Consider the following 17130-nt stretch of genomic DNA (forward strand, 5'->3'; position numbering starts at 1 on the left):
TGTGACCAGGACTGGTAGTGTAGGGGTGCAAGAAGGAGCCGAAAGCCTCTGTAAGCTCCGCCAGTGGGTTCAAATCCTGCTCCTGCCAAGTCTTGAGCGCACTACCGCGGAGGTAGTAGTGGGGGCATTGTCCCCACTGGTTGTTTCAGAGAAGTGAACCCTGGGGGTTATGCAGAAACACAAGGCGCGTTCACTTGAGTTTTGATGGCATTGTCAAGAAGAATGATGAATCTTTTGAATGATGAATTGAATTTGATGTTAATTGCTTTGCTTTAGCTTTTAGCACTTATTAGCCATGCTACGTAGCCTATAGGGTTCCACCTTTTTGACGGGAGAGAAGGCCGGATGAGTCAGTAAAGATGAGCAGATGTGTCTCATTCAGTGGTCACACTGACATGAAACTTATTACAGACTCTGAGGGCATTTTTCAAGACAATCACATGTTTGTCTACTTCAGGGCATCCTGTGAACAACCTTAAACTGACAGTCTGGCACATGGTGTAGATTTGTTTACCCTTTTTAGTGCATCCACCCTCCAATTCTCTGTTACATTCAAATTCACTCACTTGTGCCTTTACCAATGCAGGAAGGATGAATAGCATGGTTGATCCTCCAAGATGCACCAATACGTCTCTGGGGCAATATCCCATTATGATTTTTTATAAATGTCAGTTACCCAAAACTAAAAAAGCATTTAGAAAGAGCCACCGTGTCTCATGTTGAGGGTTGAACCCAGATAAGGTTTAAAGTACAGAAATTTGGGGCATTTGGCATTAGTGACAGGGAAGTGCAGGTTGCTCCATCTAAGATCATTCCAGTCATGTCATGGGAAAAAAAATATTGTGAAAAAAGTAAAAATATGTAGGGTCAAAAAATGTCACAGAAAAGATTTTTTTTAAATAATAGGTAAAAAATTATTATAAAAAAATATATGTACGGTCAATATAAATATAATATAATATATATATATATATATTATTAGGGCCGGGACTCGATTAAAAATATTAATCTAATTAGAGGCTTTGTAATTAATCAAAATTAATTGCATTTTAATTGCATAAATATTTGACCTGAGAACAGTGAGAAGTAATTTTTTTCACATGGATTTTTATTTTGGTTCAACCAATTCCAGCAGACAAGTGTATAAATAGTATATTTAGAAATATAGTACTTTCAGAAATTCAGGTAGCCTATAGGTAAGTAGACCTTCTGTAAACTATGTTTTTTTAGCTTCTCGTCTTAATTCACATTGTAATTAATTAATCGTAATTAACGCACCCTAGTTTAAATATGATCATTTATGAAATTTGGTTAACAGAGATCTGATTCATGTATGTTTTTTTCTAGTCTTTCCGTTCCTGTTTTTTATTTGATTGGTTATTAATTTGTATGTTTCCTTCAGAAATATTAATTACCACAATCTATGTCTTGTTTGTTACCTCTCAGATTCACTCACTGATGAACTCATTGCATTGTGGTCAACTTCCTGTTGTAATAGAAACCAAAATAATTCACTCGTTCACACAGTGTGTGCGTGCACAAACAGCTGTTGTTGAGCACTGGTTTTACTGTTTTACAGTTAAATACATTTTGATGAGTTTCAGGCTTTAGATCAACTAATGAGGTTACAGTCATCCAGCAGAGGCACAGAGAAGAAAAAATAACGAAATCCCCCCCCCCCCCCCCCCCCCGATACTCCAAGTCCATTAGTTTCTTTCTCTGATGCTGATGTCACAATTTAGGCCCCGCCTCCCTTGCAAAAAGAATAATTCAACAGAAGCAGTTCTCCTCGTTAATGATGCGCTCAACGTGCTTAGAAATCCCGTGATATCAGTTAATGAAACGCAGGTTAAGCAATGTCCGACTTTGACTCACGGTAACCATGGGAACAAGCAACACATGGATCTAATCAGTCTTTTTCTTTAGTATGAACAGATAATTTAACCTCCAAAAAAGAAATTCACATTCTTGAGACACATTTTTTTAAATGACTTATGAATTGTCAACAGACTTGTTATTTTACATACAATATATATATCTATCGGTATAGATATAAATAATAGATTTATAAATATATATTTGTATCTATATACGAGTATATATATCAGAGTAGGATTATTGACAATTGGTTTGAGCAGTTAACGGTTTAAACATAACAATCTGTGTGATTTTATGGGACATGTTTGGGGTGATGATGGAAACGTGACTTAATTCATTAATCTTAAAAAGGAGTTTTGAGTAGTTCTTGCCTTTGGTTGCCTGAATGCAGCACATTGATAGCAGGAGGCGGGGCCTGGCGTGTGACAACTGGCATTATATTGCACGACTGGCTCCACTGCCGACGTCTCTGTAGTGTCCACAGAGGATCATCGATAAGGCATCAGTTCTGTCAGGCATTCCCAATCCACCTGATCGATCAGTTCCTCCACTAAAACAACTACAACAAGTGTTCTTCTTCAAAATATAAGCAGATGGAAACAGAATTCAACAGGGATCAGAGTTTGTGCTTCAGTCTGTCAGAATCAGGGCTGATCAACACCGATTCACTGATCAATAACTGATCACTGGGTCATTTAAAATAGCTAATATTCAAGTCAAATCAGTCGTTTCATCAAGAAACAGGGACTTTGTTGGGTACTATTCCACGCGAGGTGCCCTAGTGAGTGTTGATGTGTGTGTGTGAGTCAGAATAAACTTCTGTGTGATGAAGGAACAGCAGCGAGGCTCAATGAAACATCTGGAAATTAGAAACATCTGTTTAAAACATCGCCAATCTCATCAAAATGAAAAGGTGATCCATGGATTTGGTCTTTACTTAAGTTTATGATAACATGTTTTATGGATCTAACGGATTATAGATGACACAATGAACATTTTAAGATATCATCTTTGTTCTCTGAACTGATCTGGACCGGATTCTAGATTCAATCTGGTTTCCATTGAACCTGTTCAACCAGATAGAAGCAAAGTGAAAACTCGGTGGTCCCTCAGAAGAGCCCTGTGACCTGTTGTGGGGCCCCAAGCCAGAGCTTCATGAGCGATCACTCGCTTGTTTGACGTCAGAAATAAAATGATCGGCCAATCGCTCATCAATCACCCTGATCAGCTGACAGACTGAGGTACCGCGGACATGATGTCAGCAGGACTACAGCTGGAATCTCAGGACGGGGTCTGTGGTGCTCTGCAGTCTGTACCTGGACTCAGTGAAGGTGGGCAGTCTGTCTGTGAGGGGGTCTCCTCCAAAGGGCCCGCCTCCACCGCCTGGGGCCCTCTGATTGGAGGGCTGGGTGGCAGATCGGCAGCTCCTGCTGCGGGTTTGATTTGAACAGAAACAACTTTCTGATCATCTTCACCACCTCGGCCTCCTTCTCCTCTTCCCCCTGCTTCATCTAATGCTGCACCTCCAGCTCCTCCTCCTCCTTCTCCTGATGCTGCTTCTAATCCTCCTCCCGTTGCTCCTCCTCCTTCCATCCAAAACCCAGCCAACACACTGACCTCTGCTGCTCCTGCTGACCCCTGACCTCCGGTCGCACCGCCTTCGTCCGCGGTGTCAGCAGAGGAGTGCTGGCCGGAGGAGGACAAAACTTCGGTGATGATGGCCGCCGTCTGAGCGACCCAGTTCAGCTCCGACCTCACCTCCCCTCCAACTCCTGCTGCTGCTGTGGAGGCGGAGGAGGAGGAGGAGGAGGAGGTCTGGGGGTCAGTCTGAGCCTCGGGCTGGGTGCTGTTGGGTCCTGGCTGGCCGGTGGCGGTCGGGCCCGGTCCTGCGGCGGCGGTGGCTGCGGCGGCACTGTTGTTGTTGTTTAGGTTGTCCTGCAGGGCGGTCTGGTTGGCCTGACCCGCCTGCTGGTTCTGAAGCAGCATCTCCTGGATCCGGATCTGCTGCAGGATGGCAGGGAGCTCGTAGTGGTGGAAGAAGTAGATCATAGAATGCTGAGGGAGAGCAAGAAGAACAATAAGAAAAACTTTGACTTAAACTTCCTGTTGGTCAGCTCAAAATGTGTCATGTGACTTTGCGATAATGACATTTCCAAAGATGACGTCATTGTTTTATAAAGTCTCAGTTTAACACGTAAACTCATTTTTGATGCAGATGCTGTTCTTGACATCTTTAGCAATATTTATATTGATGCTTGCATGTCAGACTAATGAGCAAAATAGGTCACGACAAGTATCATTTAGAGCTCTTTGTGATCCATAGAATGAACATGAACTAATTTAAAAATCTGTTGTGTTCACAGGAAAACATTTATTTTGGACAGTTTTATGCATAAAGTCCCTGATCGTCATCCTTGAACTAATCCAGATCGACAGGTTCTCCTCCCGCTCGTCAAAATGATCTTAATCACAAGTCAGATACTTTGGTTCTTTGAGGTCTGATTTATAGGACAGTGCTCGTAGTATGAAATGCTCTTGTGGCTCCCTGTAGACTCTGTGCTGGTGTTGGTGGTTCTGACCTGGATGAAGAGCCAGGAGGTGACCAGCGCCAGGCTGCTGTACTGCCCGTTGAAGCGGTAGTGATACGCGTAGAATGCAAAGTGGTAGAGATAGAAGAACCTGAGGAACAAAGAGACCGCCACGGTGAAAATGATCAGATCAGATGTCACATTTCTCATGTTCCGTGAAAGTTCTCTCCAATGGTTTTGGGCGCCCTCATAACGCATCGGCGTTGGTCAGGTGACTAACCTCAGCCAGTGGCGTTTGCTGGTATTGGTGTGACAGCAGATGGCGTCGTACTGATCGGCCAACCACACGATGAGGATGATGTAGAAGGCCGTCGTTGTGTCGTTGAAGAACTCTGACATGATGGCCTCCATGCCTGGTGACAGGAAGTGACGACAGCAGGACAAGACTTTTCACAAAAATAAAATCACTGGCTTCTGATCATCTGATTAACTGGTTCGTCTCATGCAGCTGGGAAGTAAAGCGCTTGCATCGTGTCTAATATTACGTGGTTTATTTTGCGTCTGGAAGCAGACGTACCAACGAGAGCCAGGATGACGGTGAGCAGAGGGGCTGCTGGGAAGGCGATGGTCATGTTCATCTCCAACATCTGAAGGAGATCCACTGAGGGGGGAAGAGACCGAGACCAGATCAACACAAAGCAGATGTTTTAAAAAGGCACAGTTCATTCATTCATTCTGCACCAACACAAGTACCAAATGAAAATCATTAGTAGAGGGAGTAAACAAGCTGGACCTCACTGAACTACATCTGACTGGACTAGACTGGATTGCACTGGACTACATCGGAGCGGACTGAACTGGACTGGATCATTTTGAGGTGAACCACAAGCTGGTCCCGACTGAATGCCGAGTGGACGTGAGGATAAAAACTGACCGATGAAGACGAAGATCTGGTGGTGAGAATATCTGAGCAGCATGGACACGGACAAAGTCTGGAAAAGACAAAACGTAAACACTGAAGCAAACACTTTCAAAAGAGTTTTGTGTCGCTTGGAATCTTCCTCTTGGCTCCAAAACCTCACTTTAACACGTTTGGTGTAAACACAAAAGTCTAAGCTTTGAGTTTCATGTGTTTAAAAAGTCAGTTCAAGCTGCACTGACCCATCGTCACTCTTCCACTTACGAATATGACCATGATGACGAAGGCGGCCAGGTAGGAAGTCCTGGCCATCCACATGCTGACAAAGCGGTAATGTTCTCCAGACACCACGTTCCTCAGGAACCCTGCAGAGAACCACACAGTGCAGCATCAACAACCTGCTGCACACTTCTACCTCTGTGGAACGAACACACACACACACACACACACACACACACACACACACACACACACACACACAAAACCTTTGTTCTCCTCGTTCTCTGCGAGCGCCTTCACGCTGGACATCAGGATGTCATCGTAGCCCAAAAACTCGTCGAGCAGGAAGCGACTGAAGCCGTCACCGAAGCACTCGTCCTTCATGGGATCTAACAGGTGTACAAGTTCCATCAGAAGGGGGGAGGGTCACGTGACTGTGAGTGGATGTATAGAAATAGCTCCATCATCCTCACAGATGTATAGCATAGAAAAAAATATGGATTTATAACTAAACAAAAAACAGCTGACTCAGATGCAAACAACGCCTCTTTAACTAGAAGCCTGTTGCCTCAACTCCTCGCTTCCTCGCCTCCTCCGCTCTCACCTCCCCGCAGCTTGTGCCAAGATGCCAGGAGAGGAGGTGAGGAAAGGATTCAGGGACGCACAAAGGCGGGATACGAGAAAGGCCTTCGGTGTCTCACCCAAAGTGACGACCATGACGGGGATGTTGAGCCGCTGCCTGGTGGTCTGAGACAGACGCAGGAAGCCGTACTCCAGAGAATACTCCACGATGTACTCCTCCTGAGGCCACACTGAGGACACAACAAGAACATGGCTACTTTTAGGACACCAACAGTACCTGAGGAGGCGCATATTCCTTAATGAACTCTTCAGAGACCAACAGACATGACTACAGTATCTGGGGAGTTTTACATTCTTTAATGAGAAAATTTCAGTCACTGAGACTGCTACCACCTGCTGGGGGGGAGGGTGGGGGGGGGAGAATCTCATCTCTCTGGTGGAAGAGGAAGCAATGAGGGAGGTGGAGATGGAGAGGAAGGAGGAAGTGGAAAGGAGGAAGGAGGGAGACAAGAAGAGGAAGAGGGTTTACCTGCTCTGGTCATCATCTCCAGCTCAGACACTGAGTCCTTCAGCGGCTGCATACCTTTAGTGGTCTGGCTGAAGGAGACGTCCTGGCTGTCGTTGCCTCCCGCTCCTCCTACCGCTCCTCCTCCACCTCCTCTTCCTCTTCCAACACCTCCTCCAATCAGAGACGGCTTCAGACGAGGCTCAATTTCCAGCTCGAACTGCAGCAGGAAACAGAGCAGGACTATTCTATAAAAGGAACCACTCTGACTACAACAGTAATGAATTGGAGGACTACAGGAACAACGGTCATCGTGTCATATTGGAGGTCGCTGATGTTGGCTTTGTTTTAAATTCCGTTTCATTTCTCACAGGAATATAAAAATCAATATTTGAAATAAAATACAAGCTGCTGAGCGGGTTATGACACATCATGTAAACGTGGACCACTCACCTGCACCGAGCTGTTGTCAAACATCTCCAGGGTCATCTCCTCCTCGTCGTCTTCCTCCTCCTGCAGCGCCGCCAGGCTGAGCCCCACCACTCCTCTTGCTCCTCCTCTGCCCATCTCCTCCTCCTCGGCCTCCAGCTCCTCCTGGAGGCCCGCGGAGTCGTAGTACTGCAGGAAGACGGGGGCCCGGCTGGAGTTCCTCTGGATCTCCACTCTCAGGATGCCGTCACGGGGCCAGCGCTCCCTCACCACCTCCAGACAGTTGATGGGCGAGCGGGAGAAGGCGATGTGGATGTAGGCGAGGATGAAGAGGACGAAGAGTGCCTGAACAGGAGCACAGAGGAGTTCATTCCATCACCCTTTCATGGACGACGCCTCTCGCGAGGTGAAGTCAGCCTGATCAGTCAGTTTGATAAGTGTCGGGCCTTAAAGGGGCGGCATCCTCGGGTTGTGGAGAGTGACTCCTCTGGTCCCACAGACGTCCATGAGAGAATGACTACTTCTCTCTTGATTTATTCCCCCAGTAAACATGGGTTTATGGTCCCAATCTCTGTTTCCAAGTACTCTTCGTTACAGCATGATGTTTGCTTAGTAAATGACAGTCCATTTAGCGTCTAACGGACCATAAAGCAAGGTATGCTTTAGGGCGGGGCTTTCTTTTAATTCACAGAAACAAATAGAGCCTCCGAAACAACTAAAGTGAGCGAGTTAAAAACAGGTTACGAGTTTGTCACAATAACAACAACCTCCATTTTGTCTGTACAACTTAAACGATCACACAACAGTCTGTTCTACTCCCGTTTCTACAGGTTAAACGTCAGATGGACTCTAGTTTGATCACTAGGACTGAAGTCGGTTTGACGTACACTTTAATTCATAAATGAACACTGTTACAAACAACCCGAATAAATGACTTTGAGCCCTAGCAGCCTGCACTGTGACCCATCATGACTGAGCAATCCTCACCGCGACCCAGCAGTCTGTTGCATCACTGTGTGTTTACTGAGAAAAGCCTGGAGGGTGGCTGCTGTTAATCTGGTGGATTCACACACACACACACACCTCCAAAGTCCTGTCATTTCAATCCCCATTCCTGCATTACAAAACCTGCTGAATGTACAGTGAAATTCTGTTGCAGTTTCCCCAGAGGTCACTTTGTTTATGTTTCTTCCACATTACTTCCCTTCAGAATCGCCTGTTTTAACATGAATCACATTAAATGCTGTCGTGAACAGAGGACAAACGGAAAGGTTGGGCTCTTTTTGCCAAATCATTTAATTCATCCCCTTCTTCTGATCAAAACCGGATTTCAGTTTGTGAAATGTGATTTAAACTGGTTTTAATTTACATATGGCTGGCATGGAAAAACATGCTTAGCTGTTAAAAGTGCAGTAATAACTTTTGTATAAGTTATTACAAAACATTAGTGTAGCTTTCAATAAAACAAATGTTTGTGGTTATAATTCTGCTGGAGAGAGCAACCATTCAGCAATTACTTAACTTAGAAATCCACTTGCGACGTTGAGAGTTCTGTGACCTTTCACGCCGCGTGTTGTTTATGTAACTCTATGGAAGAAACCCTTCCCCCTTTGTGAATACGCATGTGTAAATCCATAAAGGAGACGTTTCGCACCTTGAGCAGGATGAAGAACTCAAAGACCCTCCTGAAGGACGGAGGGAACAGTCGGGCGTAGGTGACGGCCATCTTGAAGAAGAGGGCGTGAAAGAGGCGGTCGCGGACGTTGATGAGGGGGTTCTGGTTGATGTTGGGGTTTCGCATCCTGTTGGGTCCCATGTTGTTGTTCAGAGGGACATTGTTGTTGTTGGCCTGGTTCTCAGACATGGTCTCTATCTCTGGATTCTTCAGCTCACTGCACAAACTGAGAGCTGATTTTAGGTCAGCATGGCTTCTGGCAGGTGTGTTCAGCGTGAAGGTAAAACTCTGACCTCAGATCAGGCAAAGGTCACCACGACCGGCTCTGATGGGACTCAACCGCTTTACACAGATGCCACTGAAAAAGAATCAACCAAGATTCTGATTATTCATTTGAAAATGTCACATATTTAAGTTGTTAAACCAAAATCTTTTATCGTCCTTATAATGGCCCTATGCAAAAACAAAAAAAACAAATACAGTTTATAAAAACCAATAGATTTCAGTGTAGAAAGGTAGTCTAAAAACACTCTCGTTAAAAAGCACAGTAAGTTAAAGTTAACAGGATACAGGCTACAATACAGAAGGTAGAAACTGTCTTACAACTGTCAACGGATGCATCAAATGGAAGCTGAGAGAACACCATGTGAATGTCTCACACCATCACACCACATGTTGATCACTAGTGTGTTTCAGTGACACTGCAAAGCAGGTCCAACACGAGTTCGCCCAAACATGAAGCAGTAGATCAATAGGAATATTTGTGAGAGTGGCCAAAATAAATCAATTAGTCTATCAACGGAAAACTAGTAAGCTACTACGGGGTGAGTCCCAAAACTAAAAACAATATTCCAAATGATAATATTCTAAAATGAATGATATCATCGTTAATTAATCCACAGTGGACGATCCTAGTCAATCATTTGATTATTAAGTGTATACGATTCAGTCGGTTGAGTTTCTCTTTGAATCACAATCAGAGCATCTAAAAGGTTTGCAAGAAGAAATGATGAATGGATTAAAGGAATCATTTCCTGACAATTGATTAATCAAACTGAGGAACTCTAGTGTCCTCCATAGAAACGTGTTCTTTTTGCCAGTTACTTAATAAACTGTAAACTGCTGTGTAGAATGGATGTAGTTTTGGGGCCTGTCGTATCTTCGGGAGGTAAACACCCTGCCGCTAAACTCTGTACCTCTCGAAGCTAACATTAGCCTCCGTTAGCATGAAGCTGGGTAATTACCTGTTATTGGCTGCGAAGCCGTGCGTCCATGTTAACGGTTCCTCTCCGGTGTTTTCTTCGGGACAAACAGCCGGAGAAACGCAGCGGTTAGCCGGCGAGCTCTGGGGTAGGCTCCGTTAGCGCGCTACATAGGAAGCTAACGCTAAAGGAGCTAGCAGCAGCTAACGCTAAATAACTGTAGCTGTGCAGCGGTGTTCGCTAGCAGCTAGCAGGAGCTGGACTAAGGAGAGTCATTTTTGTTTAATCTAGAGCCGTCGGGCGTTTTAAACTGTGAGCTGAGGGAGTTAACGGGAGACCATACTCTGTACACAGGAGACTGACGGCTGCTAATGGTCCTAGACAACAACCACACCGGAAATACGGGTCCTCCCCGCGGGAGCATCAACCCCCGAGTTTCATCTGCCAGGTACAAAACTACGTTCGATATCAAACTCACATACAGATCATGTTGTGGACCTGTATAGAGGTTTTATTTTGGACCCACGTTCGGTCCATGTATCAGACCCACATACGGTCCATGAATCATATACAGACTATGCATCAAACACACATAGTAGTAGTAGCAGTAGTAGTACACATTTATCAGACTTGTCTTATTTTTAGGTGATGGGTCATTGAACTTGGCTTGGTGGCTGGATCGAAGAGCTGGACCTAGGAAAGCATGATCTCTAACAAAGGTCATGCCTTCGCCGTACACGTCACATTAAGACAGAGACAATATAAATAGTTTTAGTTTCAACTTTCTATCTTGTTACAACAGTTAATTTTGCATGTTACAAGGTGATACTGGTCCGCTTTCTATTCATGGCTCTTGCAATATAAGTAAACAGATGTTTTTATATAAAGTTAGGTAAATAGTTATGCATTTATCGGAGGATCCTGGAAGACTCTGCTCAGGATCAAAAGTCCCACATTCACCTGTAGATGAGGCTGCCCCACCCCCGCCATCTTAGAAATAACGAGTTTACAATCTTACGGATAAGAGAAAGACGTCAAGTTGAATATATTTAACAACAAATCAAACACATGTTCACGGTTATAATCTCGCGTCACAGTGCCCTAATTTTATTTATACAATATGTGTATATACTGAATCGTTTTATAGACAGGCCTCTGTAAGGACTGCCCGCTGAGCTGCGGGGTCCTGGCACTTTGTTGAGCTGAATGACCGGTGGAAGGTTTGTTTGGTACACCAGCCACCATTACATCCAAATTAGATTTAATCTCAAATACTCGTATTTCATATTATTAGTTTTAGGGGTTCGGGCTCTCAACGAAACCGTTTTTTTTGTTGTTGTTCGGAGTCGGAGCCAGAGTCAGAGTGAGGTAAGCTAACGTTAGCAGCTAGCTGCCTGCCACACAAACACAGCGCTGCAGCCGCCTCTCAAACACGCTGCGTCCTAAACCTTTATTTTAAATTGGGCCAACCAGTGCGACCCAGTTCACATCATCAGATCACCAGAAGAGAGAATGTGTTCATGACAATTCTACTGACATTTCTCTGTTCCACCAGCCACTTGTGGTGACGTCAGTTTGACAAATAGGTTCCATTAAATGTAGATGTTATTAAAAGCTTACACCTGTTGAATAGGAAACACGTTAGATTCCATTACCCTTTCCCTTTGTCAGTATAACGCGATCAAATGATTCTATAGTATAAACAGGAAATCTCAAAATCAGTTACTTCCGGTTAGATCTGTAGGCCAATTGTAGTTTGAAGACCTCATTCAGTTTATTTCACGTGTTTGTAAATATATACTTACGTTCAAATATGCGTGTGTCTCTATAGAGTTGTTATATAAATTGTCATCATCATAATTATTATTATTTTTTATGGCAAACTGCTAGTTAAATTGTTATCCGTGTCTTAAGGTGGGCTCCCCGGCTGGTCTCCGGATACTTCCTCCACTTAAAACATGGAGTTGGCGTACGTGTGTGAGTGGGAGAAACGTCCAAAGAGCACTCACTGTCCTTCCATCCCACTGGTCTGCTCCTGGTCCTGCAGGAACCTGGTGGCCTTCACCACCGACCTGAAGAGTGATGATGACGACGACAAAGGTGAAGCCTACTACACGTCTGCAGAGCAGACACACCTACAAGTCTGTAACACCTAAACCCACATGATTAATTTAACACCACAATCTTCTCTACTTCTGCAACAACCTGTGCGGTTCTTCTAGTTTTACAGACTTGTGTGTGTCTTACAGATGTCAGTCACATGATCCACATCATCGACACAGAGCACCCCTGGGACGTTTACTCCATCAGCTCTGGGCACACTGAGGTCATTTCCTGTCTGGAGTGGGATCAATCGGGTAAGGTTGGCCCTTGCAGTCTCATATTCTTCTAACATGTTGGTTGTGTGCTTATCGATCCGCTTTGGTGTGTTTGCTGATCCGCTCGTGTGTTTTAAGGTTCAAGACTGCTGTCGGCGGACGGCAACGGACAAATTAAGTGTTGGTCGATGGCGGATCACCTGGTGAACAGCTGGGAGAGCCTCCTCTCCAGCTCCCTGGACGGAGATCCCATCGTGGCTCTGAGCTGGCTGCACAATGGCGTGAAGCTGGCTCTGCACGTGGAGATGGTAACGATGGCACAAACGGACGCCGTATTAAAGCCGCCTCTTTTGGAGACCTACATTCATCTTCGGCCTCATTGTTTTGTTTTTTCAGACATCACACGCCACATCTGTAAATCAGTCGCGCGTCTCTCGTTTTCTTTTTGGGGTTTAGTCCGGTTCCACAAACTTCGGCGAGAAGTTCTCCCGGGTGAAGTTCTCTCCGTCTCTGACCCTGTTTGGGGGGAAGCCGATGGAGGGCTGGCTGGCGGTGACAGTGAGCGGTCTGGTCACCGTGTCGCTGTTGAAGCCCGGCGGCGCCCTGCTGACGGCCAGCGAGAGCCTCTGCCGGCTGAGGGGCCGCGTGGCGTTGGCCGACATCGCCTTCACCGGAGGCGGGAACATCGTGGTGGCGGCGACCGACGGCAGCAGCTCTTCCCCGGTCCAGTTCTACAAGGTCAGAACCCCGATTCATCAGGTGTTTTTTTGACAATCGCACGAGTCCGGTAACGATGAGCGCGCTCTCCGTGTCCAGGTGGTAGTGAGCGTCGTGAGCGAGAAGTGTCGCATCGACACGGAACTGTTGCCCTCTCTGTTTCTGCGCTGCACCACCGACCCTCTGAGGAGGGAGAAGTACCCGGCTGTCACTCACCTCAAGTTCCTCACCAGAGAGAACTCTGAACAGGTAACAGGGTGAACCAGAACTCACAAACCAGAGAACAGCGGACCCAAAGAACCTGACGGAACGCGTCTGTGTGCCCGTGTGTGTGTGTGTTTGTCTGTGTGCCCGTGTGTGTGTGTTTCAGGTCCTGCTGTGTGCGTCCAATCAGAGCGGCAGCATCGTGGAGTGTTGGTCTCTGAGGAAGGAGGGACTTCCTGTCAACAACATCTTCCAGCATCGATCACCAGTTGGTAAGGAGACAAGAGACCACACCGGTTGAACCGGATGCCGCTCAGTGCTGTGGGATTGACCTCTGACCCCCCCCCCCCCGTGTCCAGTCGGGGAGAAGCAGCCGACCATCCTGAAGTGGAGGATCCTCACGACCACCAGCGACCTGGAGCGAGTCTCGGCCGTGGCTCTGCCCAAGCTGCCCATCTCCATCTCCAACACGGACCTGAAGGTGGCGTCGGACACCAAGTTCTGCCCCGGACTCGGTGAGCGCGCCGCCCCGTCGATCAGCTGTGTCAGTGCGCAGGCCCGGTCTGAGGGTTCTCTCCCGTGTTGTCAGGTCTGGCTCTGGCCTTCCACGACGGCAGCATTCAGATCCTCCACCGCCTCTCCCTGCAGACGATGGGGGTTTTCTACGGCTCCTCGTCCTCCTCCGGTCAGAGACCCGGAGACGAGTCCGCAATGAAACGCCAGCGAACCGGAGGCCCCGCCCTCCACTTCAAGGCCCTGCAGTTCTCGTGGACCTCCCTGGCGCTGGCCGGAGTCGACAACCACGGGAAGGTGAGGGCACGCACACACCGGAAAATACCGCTCGTTTCTTCTTTAGAGCGTAAACCCCCCCCCCCCCCCGTGATAGAATCGCAAAAGCCCGGTTCCATCGTGATCATCCATCACGTTGACGTTTCCTCCGCCAGCTCCACATGATGCGAGTGTCGCCCTCGATGGGTCAGGTGCTGGAGATGAACACCACGCTGCGCCACCTGCTGTTCCTGTTGGAGTACTGCATGGTGACGGGCTACGACTGGTGGGACGTCCTGCTGCACGTGCAGCCCACCATGGTGCACAACCTGGTGGAGAAGCTGCACGAGGAGTACATGAGGCAGAACCAGGCACTGCAGCAGGTCAGCGAGGCATGAGTGGAGGACAGCGCGGACGCTCTAGTTAAAGAAATGAAACGTTTTTTACATGAATGGCTTTCACCCATTACGTGTCATCTCGGGGGTTTAAGTAAGTAAACTCCACTTCCCATGATGCCTCAGTGTCGCTGTATGATGTCGTCCTCAGGTTTTGGCGACACGTATCGTGGCAGTGAAGGCGTCGCTCTGTAAACTTTCCACGGCAACGGCGGCTCGAGCCTGCGACTTCCACGCCAAACTCCTGCTGATCGCCATCAGCTCCACCTTGAAGTCCCTGCTGAGGCCGCATGTCCTCAACACACCGGACAAGAGTCCAGGTGACCGACTGACCGAGATCTGTGCCAAGAACATCGACACAGGTGAGACGCCTCAAAGAGGAGGGAGGGAGATGCCTGAGGGACACGTTAGATACGGATTGATCACGGTGTGTCTCCTCAGATATCGATAAGGTGATGATCAATCTGAAGACGGAGGAGTTTGTGTTGGACGGCGCCCCCCTTCAGTCCCTGCAGCAGCTCATCCAATGGGTGGGAGACTTTGTCCTCTACCTGCTGGCCAACCTGCCCAACCAGGTGAGCTAACGAGAAAACCGCTAACGACGCCGCTATTTAAAACTGACGCTCATCTTTTTATCTGGATCTTAAGATGAATAGCAATGAGGAGGAGGATTTTACAAATGGAAAATTAATACAAATATAACACAGAACACAGATAGAAGTTCTCCATCCTTGAGCTTAGAACTGTGAGAAGAACCTAAAACATACAGAGGAATTTTAGACGAGACTAGAACCCAGTAAACAAATCTGACCGTGATGCACAAACCCACTAAAGGTCAAAGCTTGTTTCCGCTGTGGTCCTCGTGGTGTCCTCTGGTGTGGTCCTCGTGGTGTCCTCTGGTGTGGTCCTCGTGGTGTCCTCTGGTGTGGTCCTCATGGTGTCCTCTGGTGTGGTCCTCGTGATGTCCTCAGGGCTCCATGGTCCGGCCCGGGTTCGGCTTCATGAGGGACGGGGCGTCCCTGGCGATGCTGAGGGAGATGCTGGTGATGATCCGGATCTGGGGTCTGCTGAAGCCGGGGTGTCTGCCCACCTTCACGGCCACGTCGGACAACCAGGACAGCATGCAGCTGCTCTTCAGACTGCTCACCAAGCTGTGGCTCTGCTGTAAGGCCCTACCAATCATCCTATTGATCCAAACTGATCACTTTAAGCCGCGGCTCTGCTGGAAGAGACAACCCATCTCGTTTTATTGATCCAAACCGGTCATGGCTCTGTAATACGGGACTACTGATCACATATTATTGATCCAAATTGATCATTTAAAGCTGCGGCTCTGCTGTCAAGACACCACTGATCCCACGTCATTCACTAACTCACCTGACTGTCATTCAGCCCGGGAGGACGGACCCCCCCAGGACCCCGATGAGTGTCTGATAGACGAGTGCTGCCTGCTGCCCAGTCAGCTGCTGGTTCCCAGTATGGACTGGCTCCCAGTCAATGACGGCGTCATCGTCAAGCTGCAAGGTAAACATCCTCTCAGGCTGCAGTTCGGAAAGGCCTCGTCTCTGCCCGGAGCCGGTCCCACCGCCCCCCTGGAGGTCTTCACCAGGTAACACACCTGAACCTGGACTCACTGAGGTTATCACACCGAACACGTCAATCTGAACTGTGTGTGTGTGTGTGTGTGTGTGTGTGTGTGTAGGAGTCCCAGTTCTCAGAAGATGGATAACCTGCGTTGTGTCCATATGGGCGTCTGTCCCACCGAGGAGAGCAAGGCCTGCACCAGGTGAGTCCACAGGAAGTGATGTCACAGCTCACCCACCTGTTTCACCAGCTTCAGCCTCGTGTGTTCTAGGAAACACAAGTACCTTTTTTAAAGGTTAAACATGTAAAGTTGTTTGTGATGTGTTCAGGTTCCTTTGACGGTTATGTTTAAAATAGGGCTGCCAATAGATTAAAAAATAATAATCGCACATTTTGAAATTCATTAATTACGATTAATGAATGTTGTTGTTACAATTTTGTTCTTCTGAAGAGTCAATCTTACAAGTAATCACTTTAGAAAGTGTGTATTTTAGACACTGTTATTTAATTGTTAATGTTATTTTAAACACAAAACTACAAACATTTGATCTCATCTCCGAGGCAGAATTCCTCTTTGTGGAACATGTTGAACTCTCTATAATTTACATAGAGATAGAGAGATCTCCCCACATTTAGCAGGACGTTTTCTAACCACTGTCTTTTAGGGACACAGTGGTGGTCCTCTGCAGATGTTTAGTTGCATTAACCCTGGCCACATATAATGGCATAGATTAACGCGTTTATGTTGACAGACCTAGTTTAAAGGTATTTGTGATGTGTTCAGGTGCGGCTGTGTGACGATGCTTCGTTCTCCAAATAAGACCAACGCTATGAAGCAGTGGGAACAACGTTGGATCAAGAACTGTCTGTGTGGAGGTCTGTGGAGGAGGATTCCTGCAACGCTCTCTTGAACCCGAATGCACCACCTATTGTGTTCCTTTAAAACTGTGCCTGTAAATAACGTTTTTTTTCTTTGCTTTGTAATAAAACTGTAAAAATCAAAATGTTTGAGTGGATGTATATTTTTTATTATTTTTTTAAAAGAAATGAATAAACGTTATAAAATATATCTTCAATCCAGTGAGACACTTTAATTTAAAGCTGTGTTCTCATATAAGAACCATGTTGTTTCTGATGATGTGAAAAGCAGACATGAAGCCATCATTTTGACATCTATAAGCAGAGTTTATTAACATAATCTTAAGCG

General features: G+C 46.7%; 2 protein-coding genes across 3 annotated transcripts; one reads left to right on the plus strand and one right to left on the minus strand.

The window, feature by feature from the left end:
• Positions 1 to 2143: 2143 nt before the first annotated feature.
• On the minus strand, positions 2144 to 10324 carry tmem259 (transmembrane protein 259). Of its 2 annotated transcripts, none has more exons than XM_037470161.2 (12): positions 9980 to 10324; positions 8715 to 9093; positions 7085 to 7405; positions 6656 to 6851; positions 6246 to 6356; positions 5811 to 5933; positions 5590 to 5690; positions 5341 to 5398; positions 4984 to 5067; positions 4687 to 4819; positions 4458 to 4557; positions 2144 to 3933 (listed from the first exon to the last, which is right to left on the minus strand). In XM_037470161.2, exons 2-12 carry the CDS (start codon positions 8922 to 8924, stop codon positions 3160 to 3162), a joined length of 2211 nt encoding a protein of 736 aa, XP_037326058.2. In that variant the 5' UTR covers positions 8925 to 9093; positions 9980 to 10324; the 3' UTR covers positions 2144 to 3159. The 2 variants fall into 2 exon arrangements, with proteins under 2 accessions (XP_037326058.2, XP_037326059.2); XM_037470162.2 differs by having other exon boundaries at positions 6710 to 6851; positions 9980 to 10323.
• Positions 10325 to 10622: 298 nt separating this feature from the next.
• med16 (mediator complex subunit 16) lies at positions 10623 to 16927 on the plus strand. The gene is made up of 16 exons (XM_037470156.2): positions 10623 to 11305; positions 11852 to 12037; positions 12187 to 12294; positions 12394 to 12563; positions 12712 to 12993; positions 13072 to 13221; positions 13343 to 13448; positions 13536 to 13691; positions 13766 to 13986; positions 14121 to 14327; positions 14491 to 14701; positions 14781 to 14914; positions 15311 to 15503; positions 15732 to 15948; positions 16042 to 16125; positions 16708 to 16927. Exons 2-16 carry the CDS (start codon positions 11896 to 11898, stop codon positions 16832 to 16834), a joined length of 2508 nt encoding a protein of 835 aa, XP_037326053.2. The 5' UTR covers positions 10623 to 11305; positions 11852 to 11895; the 3' UTR covers positions 16835 to 16927.
• The last annotated feature ends 203 nt before the right edge of the window (positions 16928 to 17130 follow it).

This window comes from Pungitius pungitius, chromosome 7 (assembly GCF_949316345.1).
Source record: "Pungitius pungitius chromosome 7, fPunPun2.1, whole genome shotgun sequence".
NCBI lineage: Eukaryota > Metazoa > Chordata > Actinopteri > Perciformes > Gasterosteidae > Pungitius > Pungitius pungitius.

Excerpts from the sequence above, each read along its gene's own strand:
- tmem259 (XM_037470161.2), bottom strand. The coding sequence starts at position 8,924 with ATGTCTGAGAACCAGGCCAACAACAACAATGTCCCTCTGAACAACAAC. Across the intron at positions 6,357-6,655 it reads GGAGATGATGACCAGAGCAG|TGTGGCCTCAGGAGGAGTAC; the intron begins GTAAACCCTCTT and ends TTGTGTCCTCAG. Across the intron at positions 4,820-4,983 it reads CGTCATCCTGGCTCTCGTTG|GCATGGAGGCCATCATGTCA; the intron begins GTACGTCTGCTT and ends TCCTGTCACCAG.
- med16 (XM_037470156.2), top strand. The coding sequence starts at position 11,896 with ATGGAGTTGGCGTACGTGTGTGAGTGGGAGAAACGTCCAAAGAGCACT. Across the intron at positions 14,328-14,490 it reads AGAACCAGGCACTGCAGCAG|GTTTTGGCGACACGTATCGT; the intron begins GTCAGCGAGGCA and ends TGTCGTCCTCAG. Across the intron at positions 14,702-14,780 it reads TGCCAAGAACATCGACACAG|ATATCGATAAGGTGATGATC; the intron begins GTGAGACGCCTC and ends GTGTCTCCTCAG.